Below are 12,379 nucleotides of genomic sequence, written 5' to 3' on the forward strand. Positions count from 1 at the left end.
CCGTTCCAGGGTTAAGTTGGAGCACGCCCACGCGGAGTCCGCTGGCGACATGGCTACCTTTGTCGACCAGTGGGCTCTAGGGGGCGTGCTCTGTACCACCTCCCCTTTGGTTTTGCTTATTTAATTTACAGTCCTTTTACCGGTTTTTCTGTTTATTAGTTATCGCCCAGTCTTGTTAGCACCCCTTTATAGAGGTGCTAAATTGAATTTTTTCTCCGGCCGCCTTTGGGCGGCCGGTGCACCGGCTGCCACTGGGCAGTCGGTGTAGTCCGCCCTCTGGGCAATAAATAGGACTACTACTACTACTACTAATAATAATAATAATAATAAAGTTTGGATGTGGTTAAATCGAGATAAGTATGTTATTTAAACTATCTGTATAACATTATAATGTTGGTGTGAGAGTATAACGAGTGATTACAATGATTTGTACAGAACAGAAAAACAAATTCTTCTGAGGAGTTTCCACTTTCTCCAAAAAAATTATCACCCCGCCCTACGCAAACAGTATAATATTTACTTTAGGTCGTCATTTTCTGATCACCGTCTATAAAAATAACGATTTTCCTCAAGAATATGAAACGACCTAGATGAAATATCAGACAAAACAAGAATTGTCTTTGTGAAAGCGCTAAATGCTGTAGTCGGATTTGAATTAATCGACACAGAAGAATAAACATCACCGTGTACTGTCTGTAAAAGCGTTTGCTATAAACTGAGAAAGGGGGGTGTTACATCTGTTTTATTTTATTTGATCTTTTTACCCAATGTTGTGCTGTCCCGGACAGTCCGCAGCAACAGTCTGTGTAGCATATTACATTTACGTCGTCTCCTGCTCTCAGAACTAGGTATGGTAGGTCTAATTTCCCCCCTTTTGCTTGTTCAAATCTGAACCATTACGTATTTACTGACAGACTGATGTGAATTTTCACAAGGGCTATCCATTTGCACTGCGATGCACTATTTGGATGATTAAAACCTCTCCACTAATCAGGCAGTCTGGATTTTTTTTCCCTCTACATTTTCCATCTCCAAGTCGCCAAAAAGGGGAAAGCTTGCCCGTGTCCTGTACCAACAGCAGTTACTATATCCTAACATTCTATTGCAAAACAAATTGAACCTTGCTGCATACTCGACTCCCTACTGCTGCATCACTACTTTGGAAAGGGACACCTAGACTCGCCGTTCTTCTGAATCCAGTTTTGGGACGTTTTGAGAAAGTTATGGCTCACAATTGCCGTCGAACTGTTATCTTTTTCCAGTGCCTGGGGTGTCTGCTCGGTTTCAGTGTAATTCTCGTTCAAGCTGATGGTGAGTTGATGCATACATTACTGCATGTACTGTGCTATTATTATTATTATTATTATTATTATTATTATTATTATTATTATTATTATTATTATTATTATTGACAATAATAGTCGTAGAATTTGTAGTTTGAATAGGAGGTCACCAAACAAATATGTTGAACATGTTGTCACCTGTAATAAAACAACGTGAATTATGTTGCGCATCTATTTTCATAAAGAATTCTCAAGTAACTGCAGTATATAATTCATTATTTTTATGTTGTTGTTTTTCTTCTGACAAGGCAAGATTTCATAAAATGGTAACACAAAATGCTGTCACATGTTTGGCAAATGTGTGATATGAATGGTAATGCAACAAGTACTTTATTGTACAAAATAAAATGCAGAGGACGTTCGAGGTGTTTTAATCAAAGGTGTTTTTAGCCAGTTACCCCCTAAGCCCCCCCCGTTCGTTCAGGTGCCTATTTGAAGAAGTAACACTTGTCTAGAATGAATGCGTTCTTTTTTCTTCTCAGCATACTGACATCATTGTAGAGTGAAGCAGGGCTACGGAACTATCAGGTCAAAGTGTTATTTAATTTAATATACTTAAGGCGGTTTGGTGTGAAGCATGATTTTAGTCTACTCAAGAATGGCGACTGTTTTGTCAAAAAACTCAAATGTGTAGTTTTAGGATTTAAGATTTAAAGTTTATTGAGTCAAGAAAGGTAATAAAACTTCAACCTCTTATTTAAACCCAGACGTGGGATTAATTAGAGCGTATGCGTAATACATTCCTAGCGTTGTCAGCTTTTTTTTTTTTTTCTGGCACATTTTACTTCCTAAAATGTTTAAATATATATTGTAGGAAACAACTGAGGTGCAAGCACTTAAATTAACCCCATGGTTAATACATTATGCTAAAATAAAATGATATATAATTACTCTTTTACCATGGGTATTTGTGTTACGCACGGGTATTTTCCAAATACATTTCCATAAATGTTGCATTAGAGTATCAGTAAAGTATTTACTGTCAAACAAACATAATCATTTAGCAAGCAATGAAAATGTACAACTTAGTCACTAAAACATTTAACCAATTGTTGAATGTTTATGAACATGAATGCACTGGTTACAAAGGCTTATGCTTTACATTGGCACTAACAATTATTCAGACCGCAAGTTTCCTTAAGTTAATTATTTTTATTTATTTATTTTTTACAGTATATTTCAGGGGTAGCACCGAACAGTCAACCTCAGAAACTGGTAGCAAAACAGTACGCTTAGGAGCAACAGACATTATCAAATACAGGATTTTTTTTCAAGTGGTTATTAGTCAACCTATTTGACTGCTTTTACCTGAACTATTTTACTCTGTGAAATTAGTAGTTGTTCTACCCCAAGTATATGAAAGATTCCTCTCTCAAACGGTAGCCTTCTGCATTACATACTACTACTTATAATAATATACTGTGGAGTGCCTATCATCACGAATCAGGCCAAACAGGGCCGTACCAAGGGGGGTGCGAGCAGTGCGGCTTTTTTTTGGGGGGGGGGTCAATTTAGGAGTGAATAGTCAGATTGTTTTCCAAATGGTTTCATTTGGGAACATCCGGCATTAACATTTTTGAAAATCCAGTATTGCACCGAATATAGCCTTGCAGCCAAATAATATTTCTCAAAAACAGGCAAGGAGTTTAGAGAGTGAGAGTCTCCTTTTTCTTTATTCTGGGCTGGGAACCTTAGAAAATCTACACAACAGAGAGACTGGCAGCATTTCCCAGTTCAGCATCTTCTACTATTAATTCTAATTATTATGCTGATTGGTAACCTAAAACTTAGTTCCAATCTTCACATAATATAATGATTTACATGCAAATAAACATTTTCCCATCCATGTAACAGCAGATGTTTTCAAGCAGGTAGGTAATTTTCCCTCCAAGCATGCTTGTCCAATCTAGCCATATCCATTGAATTTGCATTGGCGAACTCTCTGAACTATGGCCATGTCATCAATGACTTTGCATCACTGAAGGCAAGAACAGTACATTTGTAGGCTCTAGGTTTCGTTTCCATTGGTGCATTCCATTGGACATTTAGAAAGATTTTGAACCCTTTATTTATTTATTTATTTATTTTTATCTATTTCGTACAGTGTGCCATCAGTGATCGGTACAGCTCTGAGGCCAATGCATGAAACCATACAAAAGAATAAAACGACATCATGGTGGAACCCATCTAAACAAAAATAAAATGTAATTAAAAGGAAACAAGAAAATAACAAAATACAAACCTTTCAAGGGCTCCTATGGCCTAAATTAAATAAAAGTTTATGGCAGCACCATACTTATACTTTATAATGGCTGAGGCGGTGCCCTATTGTACGGTTCCTACTATCTGTACACTTTTACAAAGTACAGTCAAGTTGTAAGCTCAGCTGTGACTGGTCCAGCACAATACAGTGTGCAGCAAGGACCAAAAACGAGATGTAGGTATAACTGCATGGCCTTAATTATACATTTAGCAGTATGGCTGTGTGGTTGAAGGTATATTTACATGGTTTGCTTCGGATCGGTGGTATTCCTGCGCAATAAATTAATGTATATTTGTGCTCTGATTGGCTGAAACAGCCTTGAGTGTTGTTTAAACTGTATTCAAAACTGGTGAGGAGCTTTTAGACCATTAGAACGCAAGTGTCCTACAACTAATTACAAACAAACCACAATTGGTCAATTACCTCAGACACTTAACAGATCCCCTTCAAACATGACTAAAACACTTCTAGTAGGACCTGATGTCATAAAGCAGTATATAATGGAGTGATAGGGTGGCTGTGTGTGGGTTATATCGACGCTTGTAGCATGTAAACAAAGCTTGCAATGGTATTCTCTTACAGAATCCTGTAGTCCAGCATGGTTGTTATAGTGTTTGGTAGCAAATGTAAACACAATTGATGCTAGCACCTAAACAACGCAAAATACCCCAAAATATATTAATGTTATGAACTGCCATTGACATTCTTGTACAGGGCCTTGTGGTAATATGCTATATGCAACAGGGTGTAAAGTGACGACCACACACACCACAGGGGAGCGTCTTAACCACTATGCAAAAGAGACAGACTCGTCTATCTCATCTCACCGAAAGTGTCTATATATCCTAAGAGTACAATGAGAAAAATGCCCTTTGCTGTGAATGCACATGTGCTGTGAATGTGAGTGTGGCAAAGTGGCTTGCAGTGTGCAGGTGCAGGAGTGATGTGGTGGCAGACAACAAGAATCCAGGTGCAATGGTGTTTATTTATAATCCCGGGTCTGGCGACCGCAAATAATACATAGGTATTGCACTGCTAACAAAACGGGTTATAGTCCCAAATAATAAACACAGTCAATTTGCAGAACGAAACACAATACAAAACATGGTCACCAGTCCTGGGTGCGTGTTATAGTGCTCGTGGGGCTCGCTGGGCATGCAAAAGTGTCTTCTTGGCCATCAAAACAATTAAATAAGATTGAATATATAGTAATTATATCCCAGTCTGGAGATGAATATCCCCGCGACAGGGATATAGTGAAAGCCGCTTCCTCTATATCACACTGTTGAATTTTACACATTTCTAGTGAACCTGTCTGTCTGTCTGTCTTTAGGTACATAAGTAAGTCATACTTCCATGTATCCAATCCAAGTGATTTGGTTACAGCATTCTTTACCACAAGCTATTGAGCGTATCAGTCAGGGAATGTACTAACCTGTCTGTCCATATGTCCATATGTCAGACTTCCATTCTTATATGTACCTTAGGAGGATGTCGGTAGCTCTAATTTTATATTTAAAGCACTGGAGGAGGTTGTCTGCTGGTCACATACTTCTTCATAGTTTTGCGAATCTATACAATTTTTTGCATACCAGTTGTTTTGTGAAGCAGTTTTATGGCTCACAATTAGACCTTTATTTGGCCAATGCTTTATAGTTTAAAATAAATCAAGGCAGCTCAAAACAGTATGAAATATTGTTTTGTTGGCAACTCTCAAAGCATTCCTAACTAGTGATTTCAGTTGTGTTTTCTTATTTGTTGCTCATGCATATTTTTACTCCTTCCCTGTATTTTCTGATACATTCATTTCACCAAGTTTAGCTGGTCTCAGTGGCTGTGTTTATATTTCACACACTTTCTGTCCCTCTGGAGTCTTCACCTCACAGGATTGGGACAGGTATTGATTGCTTTCACACGACTGCACTAACCTGTGCTGTCTAGTTGCCCGCTGGAGATACAAATAAATAAAAGCGCTAAAAGGAGTTTCTCTTCTTCCTTTCCAGCCAATGAGCTGCTCGCTGGCGTCAGTGTAGTTGTGTGGCAGTGACACCCTGGCGTGAGGTGTGTTTTCTAGAGAGGGGTTTGGTAAGAGCCTCCATGATATAAACTCAGATACCTGCTGGGTTATCTGTTGCTAATGTGGGAGGTATTTTACACCAAAATGTTATTTGCATCATTTTGTCTAACCTTTTTTTCTCAGTCTGTTGGTTCCCAAACTGGGCACTGGAAAGCCTAGGGATGGGGCAAAGTCAATTCAGGTGGGCTGCAGTACCTGACAAAGCAATGTTCCATTGGCCTGGGATCAATTTATTTGCTTAAATGCTTTTTTTTTAATGTAGCACTTACCTCCTTGATGTTGGCTCTATTTTATTTATAATCATTAGATCCAGTGCCTGCGCTAACAGTGTGTACTTTTATGCAACTAAATAGGATGATTTTAAGGAATTCATATTTCAATGGATTTACTTAAGACTGGTTCAAGATGCCTAATGTCATAGAGGGCCTTGAGCCAAGATAGTCTGGAAACCCTTGACCTTCTAAACATCAGCACATTCCTATCAATCATCTAACTAAGATCGGGTAAAATTCAGCACATCAGTCTGTTTTCCATGCTGGTTTCACAGCTGTAAAAGGAACTGAAGTCAAGAAAACAAATTGAAGGCAGCAGTAGCCTAAATTCCTGTCTGTTTTTAGTTTTACCTTATAGTCTGATTGGGTGCTTTGAAGTTATCGATGAGATGTACTAGAAGGAAACCGGTATCTTGCCAATAGGGAGGGAGTGATCTCTTATATGGTGGTAACAACGTCACACCAAAGACACACCTTGTGGCCACATTTGTGTGCTAGGGAGTTTTTGAGGTGATGATGTTGACTTTGCTGTCGCACCTTGTTTCTCGTTAGGCTGCCCCCTTCTCATAGAGGTTTATTGTTTATGCTTGAGTCTTGTTTTGTTCAAAGTAATTACATTTTCTCAAAACAGATCTGAGTCATGTTCTGTGTAGCTAATTTGTTAGTATTTTGCTACGTCTTCAAAGTGCAAAACATTATTGTGGTTTGTTGTATTATCTGTATTGATGACATAAAGCTGTTTTGTATTTTTTAGCTGCATTCTGTTCATTTATGCAAATTAGACAGGATATTGTTATTTTTTTTAACTGAAACACCATTAGACTCTTTTAAAGATTTTTTTTTTTTTACTCTTGTGTACAGGAGGGCATTAAATCCAGAGCTGTCCATTCAGTTCTGGGTCTCTTTCAATCAGAGAGACAATTGAGTTGAAATGGGTTGTGGTGATGTGGACTACAATCTGTTTGAGTCTAATATGCAGAATTGCTGTCTGTGGAGTTTGATGATTGTAGTTTAAACACTGTGTAAAACTAGTGAGTGTGTGCTCCTTGTTTCATGCTGTTGTGCTAGTATATATTTCACAAAGTCTCCACTTAATTTCTGCACTCCTTTTAAGATTTTAAATTCAGTCATGCCCCCTCTAATTCTTCTTTGTTCAAGGTTAAATAGACAGTTCCTTGAGCCTATCTTCATTTCTCATTCCTTTAAAAGCCCAGGGATTAGTCTGGTTGCTCTTCGTTGGACTCTCTCCGGGGCTACAATGCTCCTTTGATACTGTGGTGACCAGAATTGGACAAATGACTCTTAAGTCCGGTCTTACTAGTGCATTATACAACCTCATCATAACCTCCTTGGATTTGTACTCTACACTTTTGGCTGTATACTAAGCATTCTATTTGCCTTTTTTATTCCTTCCCTGCACTGTCTAGTTGCTGACAGCAATGAGTCTATTACAACACCAAGAGCTTTCTCTTGGAGAGTCTGTTCCAGTTCTAAACCCCTCATGAAGTCAAACTCCTATTGGCTAAAGACCAGCAATCAGTGCCATATGTAAAATAATAATGTTCTCATTAGGTTAGGAATTGCGGTGTTTGTCAAATACAATTCTTTCATAAATTATTGCAGTTATATACCAAATATGCTGCTATTAATATTGTTATTAATATTTTGGCAGTAGTATAATCTATATATTGGTTACCCACCCCCATCATTACTACTTAATAAGCAGAAGGTAATGTTTTTGTGACTCCCTTGTTTCAGTTGTGCACTGGTAATTACAGAATATGATACTGTAAGTTGTAGCAGGTAATGCTAAACATTTGGCCATAGCAGTACTAGCACTGTTGGCTTGTTGGCCATTGGTAGCTTTCAAAGGCAGATAGGAGCATTAATAGCACGTTAATGTCTGTGGTTTTGGTCTTGGAAATTTCACACTGTCCTCGGTACATTCAATTTCCCTACAGGGAAGAACAGCAGATTGGAGTTAAAAGGGATTTTCATTCAATTGCTGGGTTCCCCAGTATGGCCAGTACTATAGACTGCACTCATGTAGCAATTAAAGCACCAGGAGAGAAGGAATTTCATTTTGTGAGCTTAAAGCAGTACCATTCAACTCCTGTACAGGTTATTTCTGATGCATGTCTCCTAAATGTTATGGCTAAATAGCCAGGTGGAACTCACTATTTGTTCTTCAAAACAGCAGTTTGGGCACTCGCCGAGAAAACAGAGCACTGGCAGGCAGATATGTTTACCATTTCCATGTGCGAACAACTTTAGTGACATTGATTTATTAACACCTATTGCTTAGAAACATGCGTATGAGTGCCTTACACAAGACTGATAAATCAGGATTTAATTATTCTAAACTTTATGCGTGCAATCACATCAAGTAATTTATTCACGCATGAACGATAAATATAGGCCCTGGTTCCTGAGTGGTTCTTGGTTGCTCAGAAAGCTGGAAAACATTTGAAACATTTGAAACTGATTTATTAACACTCCTATCAGATAAACTAAATAGATAGACTGATATAAATGACTTCAGTTTATCAACAGCCCTAGTACTAAGAGTCCGAAACATTGCGTGTATTTGTGTTGTTCTTCAGAGCTCTGGAATATTTTGGTTCAGTTCACTGTTGAGGAGTCCATGAATACAGGAAACAGTTGTTCACGGTCATTAGCTTTTATGATACACATTATCAAGTGGGGCAACATCTGTCTAGATCTTCAGTTGGACTGTACATACTATACATGGATGGAGTTGGTCCAGTTGAATTCATTCTGAGCCTAACCCCCATTCAGGGTTTGGAAAAAAAACACTTAAAGTAGGTACCCTAACAGTACAATTTCATGAATCTCACCTGCACTTCCATTCACAATAGGTCTGACATCTGAAGTTTTGAAAGAAACAAGTATTATAGAAAACATGTATTTTCATAAGAAAACGGTGTTAAGAATTTGTCCCGACCTCTTCAATGCCTTCTTTCCTGTCATTAACCAATCGACTGACTCCTGTATTGATGTTTAGCCAGTAAGTCTAAACTTTTTTTTTTTTTTTATGAATCTTAGATCCATGCTATTTTTTGTATTTTGTTTAACACAAACACCCCTGCCATGTCACAAATGGTTCTTTTGTGTGGTCAACTGCATGACCATGACATCAGGTTTCAGTGTACAGTAGGCTTCAAATCTGCACAGTTGTCTGGTAGTGTAGAAGGCTTTTCTTTATATGTGAATATTGCAATGTTGAGTAGAAACAACTGAACTGACTCTCCCAGCTCAATGAGAGGTGCATCTCTGCTTAAGTGTTTAGAAGAGGCATGTGATTTCTAAAGTCTGTGTGAATAGCGCACAGTGAATGTGGCTTGAGGTTTATTGTCGTCTGGGGTATAATGGTGAACGCACACAGACTGTTTAGTATTCCCCAAGAACTGTAAATCACTTTTATTATCATTATCAACAATAGCAGCAGAGCGACTGGAAAAGAAAAAAGGTCTACATTCTGCATGCACAATTAAATTAAACTAAATGTATATACTGTATGTGCATGTGGTGTTTGTTGGGTTGTAACACTTTATACATTAACCGGTAATCTAAAAAGAAAAGTGCTTTCAAAGGTGTTCACCATTTACCCAATCACAATCCTGAGTAATACATGTGAGCAGGTCTCCATGTGTAATACATGGCCATATGCACAAATCACACGGGTGTGTTTACTAAATGTCTATTCCATGTGTTTGTTTGTTAAATATTGTTTAAAATGACTGATGACTGTTACTGACTGTGGACGGACCAATGTTGATGTATACGGGAGAGCATTGTCAGGTACAAATTGTTAGCCGCGTGCCCTTTAACTGAGTAGGCTACTTGACTGAAGGGGCAGGCTTTAGAGTTTAAAACCCTGGTTGCTTGCTCAGGTTAATTAATCTTGTTTTAAATTAGCCAGGCTAACTGTTGCTCTGTCCAGGTTTATATGCTAAAACCTAAGGGTTTAAAGGCTAATGTCTGTTTTGAAATGTGTTATTTTTGTACCTGTGAGATCTGTAAATATCTGCACCTTGGGAATGAAATTACTGCTCTGCATCATGAGAGAATAAAAAGACTTGCACAACCTTGGCATCTACTTTTTGAAACCAGTTTTACATTGTCAGTTGGATCAGTAACCGCTCAGAAAGAGGTCCCCCGTGACATGGGGCATTTCACAGCACATGCCACCTGCGGAGAGCAAGAACATTGTTCATTCTCTCAAAAATATTGTTTTTGACATACTAGCTTTTAAAGTTGAATTATTAAAACAGTAATTAACCAACATATGTTTGTTTTTTTAAATGTTTGGCATATTGTAGTTACTAAGTTCTTGTGTTCAGCCAGAGATACATAATGGCCTTATTGTCCAGCTCCTTTCCAGCGGCAGTTCCCCAGTTAAATGAGATACAGGGCAGCAGCCTGTCAGTAGAATTAACTTACTTAAAGATTGCCAACACTGAAAAGGTAAAAGGTAAAATACTAAATTGTAGCAAGTCTCACTCATTTTAAATATAACTCTGCAAGCTCATACCTGGAAGTGTATTGATATGGTTGCCTTCATCAATAAAGGCTGTATGCCCCTATGGGTCAGTTAAGTGGTCAGAGCCAGCATCATCTAGCTAGTGCAATGGCATGGATTTTCCACTTTCAATTATTAAGTTCTGTTGACAGTACCCCTGCGTTCAATTTAAATATCACAATTTAAGGGACATGCAACAGGAAAATCAATGTAATGTAAGAGAAAAACCGCTTTGCTTAACTGCACATTTTCAATGGAATGCTACTTGGAAGTACAAACAGGTAAGATTTATAGAATTGTTTTGCTAGCTAGTATACAGCCAGGCTTGGGCAAAATACTTTGGAAAATCTGTATTTTCAATACAAAATACAATTGTAGAGTAGTCTCCAGCTAAGAGAACACCCCTCGGGAAGCAAGCAAAACTGTCAAACTAAATTAACACAGCACCCCTAAACATGTTAAAAAATGCAGTAGCAGTTCTAGATTAATTACACATATCTGTACAGGAGCAATATTCAAGACATGCACAAAATGATTTAACAGAATGGTTAAATGGTTCTGTTTTTTGTCAGAAGATCGAACAATTTCTAACTTTTTGTATCAAGAGAAACTGTGGCGCGTTTTGCCGCTTGTTTACATGACAATTTGTAGCGATGAGGTGCACTCGTGGAAAAAATGAAGCAATGATATGACGCCTGTGCTGGAAAGATTGAATAAACCAATCAGTGTGCATCAAGACATTCTCGCGATGACAAGTCACATTTGAAATGACTGAATAAACCATTTGAATTAAAATTTGACGATGACGAGTTATCAGGTTACAAAACAGTACAGTATCAGTTGTGAACAAATAGCTAGCAATGCCAAAAAGGTGTTCTTTTAAGCAAATTTCATGTTCCTTTAGGCAGAGCATTTTAGGCAGAGCTACATTATGCTAACATGCAGTGGGTCCTTGTTTCCACCAAAGGACCCAATATCTAATTGAGTGTAGGTCAGCTCGGGCCCTGTTACTAACACTGTACACTACATTTTGATAGATATCCGGTGGAATATTATGCCAATTCTCCTTCAGAGCGTTTGACATTTCAGCAAGGGTTTGTGGTCTGATGCCTAAGGTGGCATTTCAAAACGTCACACAGTGGTTTGATGGAGTTTAAGTTGTCACTCGGTGGCAGCCACTGCAAATTTTCAACATTATTGTCCGTGAACCACTGTCTCACACCTGGAGTCTTCTAGTGGAAAAAGACCATCTAGGATCTTGTGGCTTGGAGGACCGTGGCGGTCTGGAGCTCCTCAGGCTGACAGGTGGAAGCTCGACTGAGAGACTGATGTACATAGAATTAGGCACCACTAAATTGGGAGAAAAACAGAAAAAATGACCGGGCACACTAAATATAAATAAATAAATAAATAAATAAATAAATAAATAAATAAAAAAGGAGACTAGCAGCTGTTCTCCTTGAACAACAAGTTTCTGGAAGAGGTCAATTGTCTTTGGGGTCTGAAAATCATCCCAAAAAAAGAGAACTGATGCTCAACAGGAGCAGATGAAGGAAGAATGGTATTCAAGTGTACAAAGAGTTTCTTTGTGAAAGGGTATTCCTCTAAAAATGCCATTCTTCCTAGTGTCTTCAAAAACATGAAGGATCTCCAACAGCTTTGTTGTTGCTTGTTGTGGAGGGACTAATTATCTGGGAAACAGCTTTGCTATCACTGAAAACAAAGAAGTCCTCTTCCTCTTCATCAGGTCTCCCACAAGCACATTCAGATACAAGACCCAGCTTTTCAGCAGCATGTGGCAGCCAGCACATCTTACAAAAATGGATGGGTGATTATGGCCAAAATTGATTCATTAACCTCAATCTTCAGCTCAAGAAAACT

At 38.3% G+C, this 12,379-nt stretch overlaps 1 protein-coding gene across 1 annotated transcript in view; it reads left to right on the plus strand.

Moving 5' to 3' along the window:
* Window positions 1-815: 815 nt before the first annotated feature.
* The window catches only part of LOC117399494 (sushi domain-containing protein 5-like), a 36,495-nt gene continuing 24,931 nt past the window's right edge, over window positions 816-12,379 (plus strand). The window contains exon 1 of the mRNA XM_059022872.1: window positions 816-1,311. Coding sequence (XP_058878855.1) covers window positions 1,224-1,311 — 88 coding nt within the window. The 5' untranslated portion in view covers window positions 816-1,223. The remainder of the gene's footprint in view (window positions 1,312-12,379) is intronic.

The sequence above is a fragment of the Acipenser ruthenus genome, chromosome 4, assembly GCF_902713425.1.
Source record: "Acipenser ruthenus chromosome 4, fAciRut3.2 maternal haplotype, whole genome shotgun sequence".
Lineage (NCBI taxonomy): Eukaryota > Metazoa > Chordata > Actinopteri > Acipenseriformes > Acipenseridae > Acipenser > Acipenser ruthenus.